The sequence below is a fragment of the Henckelia pumila genome, chromosome 2, assembly GCF_033568475.1.
Source record: "Henckelia pumila isolate YLH828 chromosome 2, ASM3356847v2, whole genome shotgun sequence".
Classification (NCBI taxonomy): domain Eukaryota; kingdom Viridiplantae; phylum Streptophyta; class Magnoliopsida; order Lamiales; family Gesneriaceae; genus Henckelia; species Henckelia pumila.
This window is the reverse complement of record NC_133121.1, coordinates 11692901-11712189: the sequence shown is the minus strand read 5'-3', so window position 1 is coordinate 11712189 and position 19289 is coordinate 11692901. Positions and strand designations below refer to the sequence as shown.

General features: G+C 34.4%; 1 protein-coding gene and 1 pseudogene across 2 annotated transcripts; both read left to right on the top strand.

Moving 5' to 3' along the window:
- The first annotated feature begins 2835 nt into the window (after nt 1–2835).
- On the top strand, nt 2836–7085 carry LOC140880181 (disease resistance protein RPM1-like). Of its 2 annotated transcripts, none has more exons than XM_073284387.1 (3): nt 2836–2907; nt 3069–3127; nt 4243–7085. In XM_073284387.1, exon 3 carries the CDS (start codon nt 4260–4262, stop codon nt 7047–7049), a length of 2790 nt encoding a protein of 929 aa, XP_073140488.1. In that variant the 5' UTR covers nt 2836–2907; nt 3069–3127; nt 4243–4259; the 3' UTR covers nt 7050–7085. The 2 variants fall into 2 exon arrangements, with proteins under 2 accessions (XP_073140488.1, XP_073140487.1); XM_073284386.1 differs by having other exon boundaries at nt 4201–7085.
- Nucleotides 7086–13312: 6227 nt separating this feature from the next.
- Nucleotides 13313–16766, top strand: LOC140883788 (disease resistance protein RPM1-like; annotated as a pseudogene).
- Nucleotides 16767–19289: the final 2523 nt, after the last annotated feature.

The following is a 19289-nucleotide window of genomic DNA, read 5'->3' as shown; positions in this document are numbered from 1 at the left end:
CACCTCACCTGCGAGATAGTAGGTTTGGCCAATAGCGTCCGCCCGAGCGGTAGAATTTGACCGCTCGGGCGCAGTGTCAAATAAGCGGGGAAAGAAAGTTTGGCAAAAATTGGGCGCCCGAGCGGTTAAATTTTACCGCTCGAGCGCAGCTTCGAAAATGCTCATCAGAGCATTTTGCGCCCGAGCGGTAAAAACTTATCGCTCGAGCGCGATGCCTGCAGTCCGAAAAATCACGACTCTTTCTGGGCTTTTTTTGTCATGGGTTGCATTCTTGGGCCATAAGACATGTTATTTGGAGTCTTAGGCTATATAGATTATTGATATAACACAGAGAAATTGATCTGGAATTTTTAGACAACGTAAAAACATAAGATTTCTGCTTTCTCTGCAAATTCTCCCCCTCTCTCTCTCTCAAGAAATTTTTGCATATTTTCGTTCGCTGAAGTTCGTGTTATTTGTAGTGCTGCTATATCACGATCGTTAGTCGTTGTATCTTAGAGACGATTGCCGCAAACGTTGAGCACTGTTAACGAGCAATTTCGTCTTGCGGATAGAGAGAATCTCTCACCTCGACTTGTTCATCATTGTTGTTGTTTTTGTTGCTGTTGTCGTTCAAGTTTTCAAAATTCGAAATATGTACATATATATATATATGGTCTTCCTTTTCCTCTTCATTTCTTTTTAGATATGTCATTTGTACAATCTGATCTTCAATTATTTTTTGGTTTTGTGCAGAAAATACAATTAAATCAGGTAAGTCTTTTAGAATTATAGGGGGTTATTAGTTCAAAAAACTTTTATAGGGGATTATCATTAAACATGAGATTTCACATGGCTGATATATGCAATTTTTCCAAAATTAAATATCGATAAAATATACATAATTTAGAGCTGGGAAAATTTTAACATGTCTTTATTTTATATATGTTGTATTTGGTATTTTTATTTTGATAATGTATTAGACATTTGGACAAAATTTATAATATGTTAAATATATATTGCATATTATTGAGAAATCATTAAATATTGATACAAAATGATACAATCAAAGTTTTCATAAATATTGATCTCTGGAATTATATATTTCTCAAGTGTCCAAATGTAAATTTTTTTAAAAGAATGAAGATCAATGAAGAATCAATGATACTAAGTTTTTGAAAAAAATGCATAAAACATAGTTCAAAGAAGAAAGGGAAAAGTACACTTTTGGTCCTCTAATTTATACATTTTCCATTTTTGGTTCTGTTAAAAGTAAATTTGCAATTTTAGTCCTGTAACTTGCATTATTTTTTTATTTTTGGTCCTATTAACATTGAATTCGCATTTTTAGTCCTGTAACTTTCATGTAATTTCCATTTTAAGTCTTGTTAACACCGAATTTACAATTTTAGTCCTGTAACTTGCATTTTTTTTCATTTTTAGTCCAGTTTACATATAATTTTCAGTTTTTTATCTTGTAACTTCCATATATTTTTATTTTTAGTTATATTATCGATGAATTTATATTTTTAATTCAATAAATTTTATTTTTTTATATTTTTATTCATAATATATTATGATTTACATATTTTAAAACTTTTAAAATTTAAATGAATCAAAAAAAATTGAACTAAAAATTATTCAAAAATTTTTTACACTAAATATCATCTTATAAAATACAAAATAAAAATAAAAATATTAATTTAATACGACACTTAATTTTTTGTTAAAACTTAATTTTTATTTTTAGTCATATTAAAGGCGAATTTTTATTTTTATACCATGTAATTTGTAATTTTTTTCAATTTTTTTATATTTCTACCAAAAAAATTTTGTGACAAGCATATATTACGTGAGTACTTAAGCTTTGGTTAAAACAAAAAAGACCATAAATCCAAATTCAAGAAACAAAATACAAAATGAAAATCAAATTTTGGTCGGATATAAAATTTAAATTAAAAAATTTTGATTTCATATTATATATCAAAACTAAACCCAAAAAAACATGATTCACATTATATTAATACATTTATTTATATTATGTATTTTATAAGATGATATTTATTGTAAAATTGTTTTGAATAATTTTAGTTGAATTTTTGTTATTTAATTCATTTAAATTTTAAAAGCCTTAAAATATGTAAATCATAATATATTATAAATAAAAATATAAAAAAGTATGAAATTTATGGAATTAAAAATATAAATTCATCGATAATATGACTAAGAAAAAAAATATAGAAGTTACAAGACAAAAAAGTGAAAATTCAATGCAAAAATGACTAAAAATGAGAAAAAATGCAAGTTACAAGGCTAAAATTGTTAATTCATTGTTAATAAGACTTAAAGTGAAAAATTAATGAAAGTTACAGGACTAAAAATGCGAATTAATGTTAATAGGACCAAAAATGAAAAAAAGAATGCAACTTATATGACTAAAATTACAAAATTATTTTTAACAGGACCAAAAATGAAAAACATGCAAATTATAGGACCAAAATTATAATTGTCCCAAGAAGAAATATAACAATTTATTCTCAAATATTGCAATTAGATCAAATCATGTGTATAAAAAAAATAAAAAAATATCATAAATAATTACATCATGAGGCGTGCAATTACAACATGGGTCGGAGGGATACTATGAGCAAATATTTTAAAAGGTCAAGAACATATTCATAAATTAAATTTTTATAGGAAGTTTTGTGACAATTAGGATTTTTACATGAACCCGATATAATTATTCCTAGGTTACGCGTATAAAACCAGAAACCATTAAAGACTTGGAACTTGGTCAAGTCAACTCCTCCAGCCAAGGGGAAGGTACTATATAAACTGATTTCCAATAATCTTCTACGTCTCCTCCTACCACATTTTATTTGTCAAGAAAATAAATAATAATGGAGCTGATGGATGTCATAAATTGAGGTCTGTATTATATATATATATATATATATATATATATTATATATATATTTGATTGAGTCTTTTGCAAACCATTTTCCTAGCTCTTAATTCATGGCTAATCTCTTTATAGATCTGTCACTTGTCCAATTTGATCTTCAATTTTCTATTTTTTTGGTGTGCAGAAAAGCAATTAAATCAGGCCTTTACACGCACACATGCATACAAAAGACTGCATCATCAGGTAATTACTCCTCCACTGAATCGTCATGTATCCTAAAATTTGATCATAGAATTCTTACTTGTTCTATGTGGGATTTAGCTATGATTTATAGAGAGAAAAATAAAGATATATATATATCTATGAAGATGAATGATCAATTTCGTTCATTTCTAGTATTAAAGTCATCTTTCCCAATCAAGAATATAAAAACACTCGAAAGGGCTTTAAAAATTTAATTATTCTCTCTTTGGAAATACTAACTCCACCAGGATGCATTTACCCTCAACCTGATCCTTTAAGTGTTCAAATTAAATGAGGTGTGGGAAACTTTGGTGATCAGTAATATTCTTCACTCTTAGATCATGTTTGGTGGTATTTATTAAAATTGAAATGATTTCGTGCTTCACCATCATCCCAGATTCTGTGTTCTCACACATTTTTTGGTGGAATTTCGAATATTTTTAAATTTTTAAAAATATATACAGTTTGTTTTTCTCGACTTTTGATAATGAAAAGAAAGCATTAGGCATATCTGCATTTTACCAAAAACAATACATGGATCACTTTAACATTCATATATATAGCTAATTAAAAGTTTATATCTTCCCAAAGACATGATCCAAAGTGATTAGTGATGCTGGCGGCTGAAAGCAAGAAGAGCCGAGATCCATCCCATATGAATCATATGATCGTTCTGGCAAGTATATATGAAATAATCAAATAAAAAAGACATATAAAGTATGAATTTAGATCAGCAATATACCCATACCTGGTCTTTTAGAGAACACTTGGGTAAGATTCATTTGGGTACTCTAGTTAATTTTTATATATCAATTGGATGTAATATGTAATCCAATAATGACAGTAATAATTATTTAAATTCAACAAATCATTTCACGAATATATTAATTATGGTTGATTAATGTTATAACCGAAACATATAGGCATTTTTCATTTGATGCGTATAATTCTAGCTACCACTTGAATTTCTTTTCCTTTTCTTTTTTGCCTGTGTTTTGTCATCATTTTAATATCAATGGACGATCTTTTACATATAGAAACACTAAATGGTTTTTATGTTCTTTACATAATAGCTTCTCGATCGTAATCATTATATCTTGCTGTGTTACAACAAGGACTTGAATGAACGAAAATGGCAGAGAGTGCGGCATCGTTTCTCTTCAATAAGCTTACTCTCTTCCTCCAACAAGAGCAAGAATTGCTTGGAGGGATCGGAGACAATGCGGTGTATATTCGAGATGAATTGGGACAGATGAGGGCATTCCTTCGAGTTGCTGACGAGAAAGAAGAAACTGATCCCCAACTCAAAGAATGGGTCAAGCAAGTGCGGGAGATCTCTTACGACACTGAAGATGTCCTCGATACATACATGCTCAAACTAGCCCGTTTACATCCTGATGCAGATGGATACAAACGATACATCAAAAAGCCTTACGCCGCGGCGAAAAAATTGATGATCCACCACCAAATTGCGTCTGAGTTCCAAAAAATAAAGTTGAGAATGGAAAACATTGCCAAGACTCAGATGACATTGAAAGGCATTAATTATGATTTCAAGGATCAAGTATCAAGCAGCAAAATGTATGACACTCGAGGTGATGCTCTTCTATTGGAAGAAGAAGAGGTTGTGGGCATTGAAGAACCAAAGAAACAGCTTGTAGGGTGGCTGAAGCATACTGATGATGGGCTTATGGTCATTTCAGTGGTTGGCATGGGTGGGTTGGGCAAAACGACCCTCGTTAAAAAGGTCTACGATGATGCATCGGTTAAGGCCAATTTTGATAGCCATGTGTGGGTTACGGTTTCAGAAAATTTCATCTTAGAGGGTCTTTTGCGAGACATGATTAACCAGCTTGCTCGTGAAGTCAAGCAACAACCGCCTCAAAATCTGGAAGCAATGAAAGATCATGAAATGAAAGAACATGTCTATAAGTTTCTCAAGGATAAAACTTACATGGTTGTCCTAGATGACGTTTGGAAAATCGATGTATGGGAATCCATCAGGTATTCATTTCCAAGGAAGAGTGCTTGTGGCCGAATCATCATCACGACTCGCTCATACAACATAGGCAACGCTGCTTGTAGCGAGACCTGTGGCAAATTGTATAATTTAGATCCTTTGACAGCTGAGAATTCCAAAAGGTTGTTTTACAGAAAGGCATTTCCACGAAGCTCATGCCCTCCTTATTTAAAGGAAATCACGGAAAGTATCTTAAAGAGATGCGAGGGATTGCCGCTTGCAATCGTTGTCATCGGTGGACTTCTAGCAACCAAGAACAACAATTTTGAAGATTGGAAAATATTTGAGCGTACCATTGGTGTTGAATTACAAGGAAACAATCTCAAAATGATGAACAGATTATTGTCTCTGAGTTATTATGACTTGCCCTATTATCTGAAAGCATGCTTCTTGTACTTGAGCATCTTTCCAGAAGATTATTTGCTCCCAAAGCGGGAAGTAATTCGACTATGGGTAGCAGAAGGTTTTGTGGAGGGAAAAGAAGGAATGACACGTGAAGATGTGGCAGAGACCTATCTGAATGAGCTTCTCAACAGAAGTCTAATCCAGATAGCAGGTACAGATTTTGATGGAAGTCCATATCTGCTTCGTATCCACGACATTCTAAGAGAATACATCATTTCAAAATCAAGAGAACAAAATGTTTTTAAAGTAACCAGCGGAGGGGGAGGAGAAATGGTGTATCCTGATAAGATCCGAGTCATGGCAATTCATGGTAGAATTAAAGAGAGAGAAGAATTCCCTAACGTGAAGTATCTTCGGTCTTTGTTTTGGTTGGAGTTTGCTGATTCAAAATCAGAACTCGATTTCCATAAGGTTTTGGGGCAGTGCAAACTCTTGAAAGTATTGAATCTCAAAGATGCTCCAATCGAAACCATCCCAAATGAGGTATTCAAACTATATCACCTCAGGTATGTGGACTTAAGCAATACAGACATCAAAGTGATTCCAAAATCAATCGGAAATCTTCAAAACCTAGAGACATTAGATCTCGAGCAATCCAAATTGACCGAATTGCCCATGGAGATTCTGACGCTTCGCAGACTTCGGCATCTCTTCATAGGATCATACAACTCCGCAACCTCAGTGTCTTTTGCTAGGATCCAAGGCTTGAAGGTGCCATATGAAATAGGATCTTACTTGACATCCTTACAAACGCTACGCTGGATAGATGCAGACGAAACAGATGGAATTAAAATAGTGGGAGAAGTAGGGAAGCTAACCCAACTCCGAGATTTAGGCATCACAAAGCTGAGAAGAGAAGATGGAAGGGATCTTTGCCTCTCGCTGGTGAAGCTTACCAACCTGCGGTGGCTATACATTGCAGGCATGAACAAGGACGAGGCGATTGATTTGGATCAGTCTCTGTCTTGTTTACATCTGCCATTTCTTCGTACAATTATCCTACATGGACATTTGGAGAAGTTTCCTCGGTGGTTGTGTTCGCTTCATGGGTTGACTACAGTACAATTATTTTGGAGTAGACTAAGAGAGGATCCATTACAACACCTGGAAGATTTGCCGAATCTGGTATGCCTACAGATGTTTATGTTTGCATATGAAGGGGAAGAATTAATTTTCAAGGGCAGAAAATTTAAGAAGCTTGAAAGATTGAGCCTAGTGAGATTAAGAGGATTGAAAAGTGTGAGAGTGAAGAAGGATTGCATGCCTCATCTGAAACGATTGGTTTTAGAGGATTGTAAAGGAATGGATGAGTTGCCAGAGAACATCGAGCATTTGAGCAATCTTCAGCATGTGGAAATCACAGCAATGTCGGAGAAATTCAAGAGGAGACTTTCCGAGCAGAAACACAATGGAGGGCATCAGTGGAAGCTTGCGCATGTTCCTCAAGTTGAGCTTTGGGAATTTGTCATTAATGAATGGAAACTACAACAGCTTTAGTCGTAAATTATGTTATGTGATTTATTAATAAATTAGTAACATTAGTAATACTAGATAAAGTAAGTCGATAATTGCGTAAATTTATTTTCTCTGAATTTATTTTGTGCGAATTGCTATTGTCGTCATTTCAACAACTTTTATTTTGTCAGAATAAAATGTGCATGCGAGTTTCAATTTTATTTTATTTTATTTTATTTTTTTAAAAAAAAAGACTAATGTTTTTGCTCTAAAGACGGAAATCAAGATATTTTTTTGGGAAAATTGTATATATCACTTATGGAAAATCTCGAGTTTGCTAATAACTTCCTATGAAATTTTTTTAAGCTAATAACCCCATGTGATTCAAAATTTGTAGCATACACCCTTTTTAGTTAAAAATTGACAAAAATACCCTTACTTAAATAATTAATTAAATTAATTTTTTTATAATTCTATATTTAATTGAGTAAAATAATCAAATTTTATTTAAATAACTATGAAAATTATATATAATTATTTTATCATAATATTTGTCATACACGAAATATATTTTAATATTAAATTGTATTATAACATTAAGGGTATTTTAGTCATTTTTTAGCCAAAAGGGGGTGTATGCTACAGATTTAAAATCATAAGGGGCTTCTAGCTCAAAAAAGTTTCATAGGGAGTTACCAGCAAACACGCGATTTCACAGGGGTGATATATGCAATTTCTCCTATTTTTTTTGTATTAACTAGAACATGAATGATTCACTTATTAATTGCTAATATCTATCGAAAGCTTTGTGATCATTCTTTAGATTTTGGTTTGAACGCCTTTTTTTAGAGACATCTTTTGATATTTAAATTAACTTTACAATAACAAAATTTTACTAACTCAAAGCAAATCGCACCAAGTATAGTAAATTATTACAACTCCAAAAGCCCAGTTTTTCATTACAAATTTCGATAAATGAGATTCTTGCAGGCCGGTGAATACTACATCGAAAAGCACATGTGATAAAATATAAGCCATGCATAATATAGCCGTGAGGTAGCACCAATTATTTGGGTACAAATATTTTTACAATATTTCATTGGAATAAGAAAGTTAAGGATCAAATTGACTAATTTAGTGAATAAATTAAAGTGCTATCATTCGATCTTCTTTTGAACAAGAAAAATGAAAGGAATATTTATTCGTTAAATCTTTTCTATTTTTGAAAAATTAAATTTGATCTTTTGCCTTTCTTTCCCACAAGTTTTAAATAGTTATTTAGATTTGAGATATGATTAAGTTTCTTATAATATTTATTATCGTATCTTTAATGATTTGATTCTTTTGCATTGTAGATTTGACTTGATCAAAAAGAAACAAGATCTAGAATCATATGTCCACAAGAAAACATCTACAAAGAAGGATTCTAGCCTATATATGGAGATAGGCGTGCAAAGAAAAGAACACCAAGAAATAGCTTCACATACGTACGTTGAGAGAAGAACTGAGATTTTCTTAAACTCACATCGGTGGTGAGTACTTGAAGCCTTGAAGATCACTTGAAGATCATTGATCAAGAAGTGTGCTGCTCACGTGTTTTGGCTTCAAGATTTTTCTCCTTGTCTTATTTTAGTATTCTATCTTGCATAGAATTTTTAGGAGAACGATTATTATTTATTTTCTCACATGTTTGGAGAAAATTTATTTTGACAATAATTCACTAGATTTAGGGTTTTGTAAACTCTTTAATTCGTTTATAGTAAAAGTTTTGTCCTAAGGCACTGCAAGAGTATTTTATACTCTTGCTTAAATCATTTGAGTCTATTTATTTGGTTGCTTGTTTATTTTATTCACGCTTAAATAATATTCCGCTGCAAATTACTCAAGGTGTTATTGTAGGTGTTGTCAACACCTTGTGACAACACCTCAAACTGTTTATGTGCAACCCCTATTCCCTTACAAGTGGTATCAGAGCCATATTCTTGATACACTAAGAACTGATCTTGATTTGTTTATTTTATTACAGGGAATAAGATGGACTCATCGTCTGTTGCGAACTCATTTTTGAAACCTCCGGTTCTTGATGGCATGAATTACGCACTATGGAAGACTAGGATGCGATATACTATCAAAGCGATGGATATTCGTGCTTGGCAAAACATTCTGACTGGTTGGACTCCTCCAAAGATGTTAGATCCAGAAGGAGAATACATTATCAATCCAGAAGAAACTTGGACCGCCGAGAAAACACAAAATTCAAGCTACAATGCTAAAGCAATCAATGGAATCTTTTCATCTGTGGATATGAGAATGTTTGGAATCATAGCTGACTGTACAGTTGCCAAGGATGCGTGGGATGCTCTTCAAGAACACTATGAAGGAACTGATAGTGTGAGAAGGACAAGACTGAGATTGTTAAATGCAAAATTTGAGAATATCAGGATGGATGGGAATGATACTATTGCTGATTATGATAAGAAACATAGAGAGATAGCTACAGAGGCGCATTGTAGTAGCCCGTAACCAAATAAGGAGATTAAGGATCTAATGACAATTATTAAAATTGAGTTCGGACTCTCCGAAAGGCAGATCGGAGGATCCGAACAGGATCGGACGATCCGAGGCAAGGATCGGAGGCTCCGAACGTGTTCGGACGCTCCGTTGGCAGGTTCGGACGGTCCGATCGGAGTCCAGTATTACATCATTGCTTACGTAAGCTTGTTGATGTCATGGCTGACGCATTGATGGGACTTCGAACGCTCCAAAGTCCAGTTCGGATGGCCCGAACATGTTCGGAGGCTTCGAAGTGGAGTTCGGAAGGCCCGAACTCCGGCTATAAATAGAGGTGTTGAGATTCATTTTCAGACGCACCAATCACCTCTCTTCTCTCGATTCCTTGGTCTTTCAGCTTAGATCTAGGGCTTTCTAGGCGTCCCGTTGGGAATCCGAAAGTGGCGTAGCGATCCAGGCGTCGTAGCGGAGCTGTGGCCTAGTTTTGAGGCAAGCGACAGCAAAGGGCTGACGACGGACGAAGGTATAGATTTTGCTTTCTAAAAATATTTAGGAGTATACAATAACTTAGTTAAGGCTTTTAGAGCACTATAATGATATTAGTATCATTTTGCAGTGTAGTGCGGAGTTAGGCGTGGACTTAGAGCTGGTAAAGCTTGTCTGGTATTTGAGGTACGAAAGTACTGTTCGAGATATCCTGACTGAGTATGCATGTATTATGTGACTGCATGATTTATATGACATGATTTTATGCTGCATACATTTGCATCTTGAGCTATCTCTTTTGAGATGTCTGTTAGTAGGGTTTACCCTATCCTGTTAGTTGATGAACTTCCATCGAATTTGGGTTCTGCATATCCACTGGTATTTCGGTATGGGAGCCACCTCCTGAAGCGACGGCACAGCTTGCTACATACCAAGGCCCGGTTTGTTTCTATTATCTGATTTTTGACCTCTAGTCAGTAGGCGGTACACTTGCATTCATGTATACTCATACTCTCATGATGAGCGTTTTATGCTCACGTCTCGTACTCTGTGTGTTTGGACACCTTATTCCATGAGGCAGGTTTGCGATTGGATGAGGCGGGTGGATCCAAGAGAGGATAGGCAGTGGTTGGCCAGCTGGAGTTTCGCCTAGGATTTTATCTTAATTGTATTGGGTTGATACAATATTTGATTTGGTTGTATAACTATTTGGGTATTTGCAGATTCCTTTCCTTGGGATTATATATTATTGTTTATTGTTTCCGCAGCTTAATTCTGGTTTACTGTTTGGTTATGTTAATTGCATGCCTAAGTTCTGTTTAATAGGTGATTTCGGTAAAGGTCACTACATTTATGGTATCAGAGCATGCATAGTACTCTTGGGATTTAGATTCTGCATAAGATAACCGCGAGGTAAATTTTGTAGATGGCGGATCGCGATGATCAGAGTAGCCATGACAGTATAGGTGGAGGTTGGGGCGATGCTGACCGGGAGCGTCGTCGGGAACGCCATCGTCGTCGTCATGATGATCAGCGTTTCAGTGTACGCCAATTCTTACAGATGGGTCCTAAGACCTTGATTGGAGGCGAGACTCCGGAGGATGCGGAGAACTGGCTAGATCGCATGGAGACGACTTTTCAGACGTTCCACTGTACTGAGGAGCAGAAAATGGAGACGCTTGGTTATCTTCTGGATGGACGAGCCCGTAGGTGGTGGAGGTTTACTTTTGCACCATTCGTTGCGGCAAGAGGAGTTGCCAATTGGGCTGAGTTCCGCACAGCTTTTCAGAAGCTGTATTTTCCTCCTGCACTTCGTCAGACGAAGGCGGGTGAGTTACTGAGTTTGCGTCAAGGATCTCTGTCTATTGAGGAGTATCAGCAGAAGTTCTTTGATCTATTGTATTATTGCCCCGAGATTGCTGATAGTTTCGAGATAAAGTACAATCTGTTCCTTCAGGGTCTTAACCCGTAGATTCATGACCGTGTGGCGGTCGGTGATGATATGTCCTACGAGGGTTTGGTGAGCCGTTGTCACCAGGCAGAGGATAGCATTCGGCGTAACATGTATTTTTTTCAGTCTAGGCCTGCGAGTTCTTTGGGTCCCCGTACTCAGTCTTTCAAGAAGTCTGGATCTACTTCTTCTTCCTCTGGTTCTGGTGGTGTTGTTCGTTTTGGGAAGAAAAAGAAGTGCGACCATTGCGGGAAGAACCATCCGACCGACAGATGCCGTAAAGCTTCTGGGGCATGTTTCCGTTGTGGAGAAGTTGGTCATCTCCGGAGGGATTGTCCACTAGCTGGGGGAGGCATCTGTCGGTCGGTTTAAAAAAGTGTCAACCCAACCGTGTTTAGAAATTGATTATATAGTTTTATTTTATCATAAACAATTTCGTCATCATAAATAAATAAAGACTTTAAGTATATTTTCAACTATGTATGTATAGACAGTGTCAACTCCACCAGCTAATTGGGTAAGGGAAGGGAAGGTATTATATAAGTTGAGGTCCTTTAATCTTCTTCTCATATTTGCTAATTAAGAGATAAATAATAGTGGAGTACTACTCGATGCATGGATCTCAGAAATTAATTCTATAATATGTTCACCATTTTCCTCTTAATCTCTTTATAGATCTTTGTCACTTGTACAATTTGATCTTAATTCATTTTTTTGTACAGAAAAACAATTCTGAAAACACACGCAAAGGACTGCATCAGGTAAGTCTAAATTCTCTGCTATAGTAATTGTGGCAGTTTTATATATGTTTTATCCTCAAAACAGCAGTAATTGCTTCTCTGTTTTTTTTTTTTTACCTTCATTTAATACGTGTAAACCTACTACTTGTAGGGATGTAAACGAGCCGAGCTTTTGAATGTTCAAGCTCGGTTTATTTATAAACGAGCCGAACCCGAGCTTATTTAACGAATATATTCATGGCTCACGAACTTATTCGAGTTTTTATCGAGCCTAAACGAGCTTAATATATTTAAACTATAAATTTAAATATTTATTAAATTAATTAAAAACTAAATTATATATTTGAAAAAAATATAATAATATTATTAAAATTTGTAATTTTATTCTAATAAATTAATTTTTATAAATTTTTCAATAGTTTTCATAAGTAAAGTGTAAATTTATAAATTAAATATCAATACTATTATTTTTTCGTCTAAGAGATGACTTACGAGCTTGTTAACGAGCTAACGAGCCGAATATTGTAAAGCTCGAGCTTGGTTCGTTTGTCTTAACGAGCCTCATTAAACGAGCTCGAACGAACTTTTAACGAGCCGAGACCCGAACTGTTCGTCTCATTTACATCCCTAACTACTTGAATATTTTTTATGTGCTTTGATATCATTTTTGTTTAACTGTTCGTCTCATTTACATCCCTAACTACTTGAATATTTTTTTATGTGTTTTGATATCATTTTTGTTTAACCTTTTCTTTTTTTTTTTTCCCCCCTTTGCGTCAAAGAGTATTATTCGTACTAAAAAAACGTTAAGTTTGTAATTGATTATTGAAAATCATATTAATCTCTTATTGTTTTTTTTTTGTTCCGTGGATTGACACTCAGAAGTAATATGTATAATGTCTAAATAGTATGATCATATCTAGATACAACAAACACGAAAGAAGAATTTTTGTATTTTGATGTTCCCCTTATATCCTAAAAATAGAAACTTATTAAAAAAAAAACCCTACTCTGGTAATTGATGTATTTTTATTTATTTATTTATTTTTATTTATTTTTGCATTTGGTGCATATAATATAATTTTACTCTTGATGATATCAATTTTTTCTGTGTTTCATATCATTTTAATATCACTAGACGATCTTTTACATATAGCGCGCAACACTATATGGTTTTTATGTTCTTTACATAAATAATAGCTTCTCTTAATCTTTATAACTTGCAGCATAACAAAGAATTGAATGAACAAGAATGGCAGAGAGTGCGGCATCGTTTCTCTTCAAACGGCTTACGCTCTTCCTTCAACAGGAGCGAGAATTGCTTGGAGGAATCGGAGACAATGCGGTGTATATTCGAGATGAATTGGGACAGATGAGGGCATTCCTTCGAGCTGCTGATGAGAAAGAAGAAACTGATCCCCAACTCAAAGAATGGGTCAAGCAAGTGCGCGAGATCTCTTACGACACCGAAGATGTCCTCGATACATACATGCTCAAACTTGCCCGTGTACATCCTGATGCAGATGGATACAAACGATACATCAAAAAGCCATATGTCGCGGCGAAAAAATTGATGGTCCGCCACCAAATTGCGTCTCAGTTCCAAAAAATAAAGTTGAGAATGGAAAACGTTGCCAAGACTCAGATGACATTGAAAGGCATTAATTATGATTTCAAGGATCAAGGATCAAGCAGCAAAATGTATGACACTCGAGGTGATGCTCTTCTATTGGAAGAAGAAGATGTTGTGGGCATTGAAGAACCAAAGAAACAGCTTGTAGGGTGGCTGAAGCATACTGATGATGGGCTTATGGTCATTTCAGTGGTTGGCATGGGTGGGTTGGGCAAAACGACCCTCGTTAGAAAGGTTTATGATGATGCATCGCTAAAGGACAATTTTGATAGCCATTATGGGTTACGGCTTCAGAAAATTTCAACTTAGAGCGTCTTTTGCGAGACATGATTAACCAGCTTGCTCATGAAGTCAAGCTACAACCGCCTCAAAATCTGGACGCAATGGATGCTGATGAAATGAAAGAATATGTATATTAGTTTCTCAAGGATAAAACTTACATGGTTGTCCTAGATGACGTTTGGAAAATCGATGTATGGGAATCCATCAGGTATGCGCTTCCAAGGAAGAGTGCTTGTGGCCGCATCATCATCACAACTCGCTCATACAACATAGGCAACACTGTTTGTAGCGAGACCTGTGGCAAATTGTATAATTTAGATCCTTTGACAGCTGAGAATTCAAAAACTTGTTTTACAGAAAGGCATTTCCACGAAATTCATGTCCTCCTTATTTAAAGGAAATCACGGAAAGTATCTTAAAGAGATGCGAGGGATTGCCACTTGCAATTGTTGTCATTGGTGGACTTCTAGCAACCAAGAAGAACAATTTTGAAGATTGGAAAATATTTGAGCGTACCAATGGTGTTGAATTACAGGGAGACCATCTCAAAAGAATGAACAGATTATGGTCTCTAAGTTATTATGACTTGCCCTATTATCTCAAAGCATGCTTCTTGTACTTGAGCATCTTTCCAGAAGATTATTCGCTCTCAAAGTGGGAAGTAATAAGACTATGGGTAGCAGAAGGTTTTGTGGAGGGAAAAGAAGGAATGACAAAGGAAGATGTGGCAGAGACCTATCTGAATGAGCTTCTCCACAGAAGTCTAATCCAGATAGCAGATACATATCCTGATGGAAGGCCATATTTGCTTCGAATCCACGACATTCTAAGAGAATACATCATTTCAAAATCAAGAGAACAAAATGTTTTTAAAGTAACCAGCGGAGGGGGAGGGGAAATGGTGTATCCTGATAAGATCCGACACATGGCAATTCATGGTAGATTTAAAGAGAGAGAAGAATTCCCTAACGTGAAGTATCTTCGGTCTTTGTTTTGGTTGGATTTTGCAGATTCAAAATCAGTACTCGATTTTCATAAGGTTTTGGGGCTATTGCAAACTCTTGAAGGTATTGAATCTCAAAGAGGCTCCAATCGAATCGAGATTCTGACGCTTCGCAGACTTCGGCATCTCTTCATAGGATCAAATAACTCTGCAACCTCAGAGTCTTTTGATAGTGTACGAGGTTTGAAGATGCCATATGGAATAGGATCTGACTTGACATCCTTACAAAAGCTACGCTGGATAGACGCAGAGGAAACAAATGGCATTAAAATAGTGCGAGAAGTAGGGAAGCTACCTCAACTACGAGATTTAGGCATCACAAAGCTGAGAAGACAAGATGGAATGGACCTTTGTTCGTCGCTGGTGAAGCTTACCAACCTGCAGTGGCTATACATTTCAGGCATTAACGAGGATGAGGTGATTGATTTAGATAACTCTTTGTCTTCTTGACATGGCTATCAAAATTGGCCTTCACCGATGCATCATCATAGACCTTTTTAACGAGGGTCGTTTTGCCCAACCCACCCATTCCAACCACTGAAATGATCATAAGCCCATCATCAGTATGCTTCAGCCACCCTACAAGCTGTTTCTTTGGTTCTTCAATGCCCACAACCTCATCTTCTTCCAATAGAAGAGCGTCACCTCGAGTGTCATACGTTTTGCTGCTTGATCCTTAATCCTTGAAATCTTAAATCACTTTCAATGTCATCTGAGTCTTGGCAACGTTTTCCATTCTCAACTTTATTTTTTGGAACTCAGACGCAACACCATAACAAAGTAGTGTTTCAAAACATACAACCGAGATCAAAATCATGCACATACGCGATGCCAAATTTAGAGTAAAACAACATCATAAAAAAATTTTATAAGCACCCAATTTATGTTCTTATTAAATTTAAAAACAGTTCCATACATTATCTCAATAATGTTCTACCACGTTTGATTTACCCATACTTCCATCACTACTTAGTTTGTGTATATCCACCGTGTTTTGAAGATTCATACATTTTCCTTCAAAAAACACAAACAAGAACTCATCCTCCTAGCATAAACCAAAACAAAACTGATCACATATGGTCTGAAAATCACTTAACCTCCTATTTTGTTAAATACAGAGATTACCGAAAACAAATAAATGAAAAAATCAATAGGGACGAGAAAAGAGGGTTCAATCATAAAAATGGGACCTGAATTTTGGCTCTTCTCCATCGGTATCTCGCTGTGGCGGCGGCTCTGGCCGGTGGTGGACCACCTGTGATGGTGGCGTTGATGAATCAAAGGGATGAAGACATAGAAGAATTTCTTACGGTATCGGGCACAATATCATCGGAATTTGCAAGAGAAATTCGCTAGTGATAGATCCCGCCACCCAGTTCCTCCTCTTTCCCCGCTGCCCAAACATCACGAGAGAAGGAAATATGAAGCAAATTTGAGAAGAAATTGCAATACTTTCAACTAATTGAAAGAGGGAAGAGGAATGAGCGAATAAAATAATTTTAGAAATTGAAGAACGAATGATTTCGATTAAAAGAAGAAAATGTGGGAAGCGCCACCATCAGCGGTCAAGTCTGAGCTCAAGGTTTCCCGTCAAGTCTGAGCTCAAGGTTTCCCTTGGAAGATAGTGCGCACGGTTTCACTCACCTCCACTTTATTGCCCCCGCTAAGATTACAGACCCTCGCGATTGTGCCCGGCAAACCAAAGATTGTGGAAGTGATTTATAAATAACAAATTATTTATTAAATTCTCGATGTGGGAACAAGTATTTTTATGCATATGGTTATAAATATTATGTGTTTTATTAAATTCTAATTGTTTTACCCTTAAAAAAAACTCTAATAATTATTTAATAATATTTATTGCCACAATAAAAATATCGATAATAACGATCTAATATTAATATGATATATAGTTATCGTAAATATATTTCTTTAACAAAAACAAAACATTTATGATTTATAACAAATCTAATATATTTCTAAATATATTTTTTTAAAAAAATACTTTAAAGTGTGAACCAAAATCAAAGTTTTACATGGTGTATTGTCAAAATTTTCATTTGTTTATACAAACTTGAAATTTTTTTGATGATGCTTTTGTAAATTCGATGAATATGATGAGGTCAAAATTGACAAATTATGTGTATGTTTAATAAAGATGGAGTTTCCCATAAAATTAGAATACCAAAACTCGTTCGTTTTTGTTAGCTTGTATAAATCTATATCTATAATAAAATATCCAGTTGCCTAAAAGTTTAAAATTATATTAATAGATTCGTGTTAAGTACATAAAACATCATGATCTTCTTTTACGATACATTTGAATCATAGAAAGTTATATTAAAGAGTGATATGATAAATTAAATTAAATATTAAAAAAAATAGATTAAGATAAAAAAGGAAAATTTCCTATAAATCCCCAAAAGCAAATTCAAGTTGTTCCTGATAAGTCCATGTGTAAGATATTGTGTTGTCAAGGTTATAAACCAAAAATTGGTTGTGTTTGAAAATAACTGTGAAAATTTAAAAATCAAAGTTGAATAGTGTTTGATAAATAAGTTATTAGAATGATTTTAACATTAATTTTTTTTATTAAAATTACTTTTGGAAAATCATAATCAGCATATGACTAGCTTTTGTACAAACACTCTTTTCGTATTCTGCAAGGCTTAGATACTATTTGTGCTGAGTTTTCTTTGGAAGCGCTGCCGATTTTAATACTTAGCCAATTTATAAAAAAAAAAAAAAAAAAATTCATTTGACGAGGCTTAAGTCTGGCTTAGTTATTCTCAAAACAAATAAAATAAATAAAGGCTGGCTTAGTTAATATTTTGTAAATTCACGAAAACATAATTGTCTATCATTATTTTGGCCCTAAGGCAATAAATTAAAGTGAATCATCGTAAAAGCTATAAATCTCCATCAATATGAACATGATAAATTCTATGAGACGGTCTTATAAATTAATTTTGTTAGAAGAATTTTTTATTTGACCCGCCGCATAAAAAAATATAATTTTGCATGTCAAAAGTAATGTTATTCATCATAGATATGAGTTGGATCGACTCATCTCACAGATATAAATTTATAAGACTATCTCACCGAAAACCTACTATAATATGAAATAGTGGAAATTCTTATTTATATATTTAGAGGTTAAATTTGATTAAATCCCCAAACCCAAAACTTAAGAGTGCATTTTCAGGGAATAATTGCATACACTACTCCTGTGAAATTCTGAGATGCTAAAAACTCCTATCACCATTAGTCCTTTATGTTTTCAAATTTTGAACACACGTACTCCTGAAACACACGTACAAACAAGGGGTTGTATGTTTGAAAACATAGAGACGTACGTGCTCAATATTAAAAAAAAATACATAGAGCTAATGTATCATTCTTTTTTCATAGGAAATTTTTAGCAATCTTGATATTTCAGATGAGTAGTGTATGCAATGATCCCGCATTTTCATCATCGTTAAAAAATGTGTTTGCAATCCCTCATCTACACAAAAATGCACTTTTTGAGCTCACATATTTTTTCACATATGAAAATCGGTACAAAATATTGAAAATATGATACTCTATCCATCTCAATTATATTGTCCACGTTTTCTTTTTTGTTTGTCTCAAATATATAGTCATATATCATATTTAATAATAATTTTTTTACACTTCTTTACTAATATACCTCTATTAACTACATCTTGAAAATTGTGCAATCATTTTTTAATACATTAAATAGGGATAAAATAGAAAGTTTATATAAAATTTACTTTTCTAATAAATTTTTCTTAATTCGTGTGAAAAATAAAACAAGACAACATATATAGGATGGAAGGAATATTAATATTTAGTATTTGAGTACCAACTCTTTCAGATCTTTTTAAATGTTTTTCTAAAACAACTTTAGACACTAAACAATATTTTTTTTTGAAGTGTTTTGATCCATTGACTTTTCCAACCAAACAGACTCCTATATAGGGATGACAATGGGTCGGGTATGGGTAGAATATCGCATCTTCATCCCCATACCCATTTATTAAATTCATCCCGATACCCATACTCATACCCATCGGGTATTGAATTTCATCCCCATCCCCATACCCATCGGAGGATCGGATATCCATACCCTACCCATATACCCATTTATCATATCTACTCCGTACAAATACAT

Excerpts from the sequence above, each read along its gene's own strand:
- LOC140880181 (XM_073284387.1), top strand. The coding sequence starts at position 4,260 with ATGGCAGAGAGTGCGGCATCGTTTCTCTTCAATAAGCTTACTCTCTTC.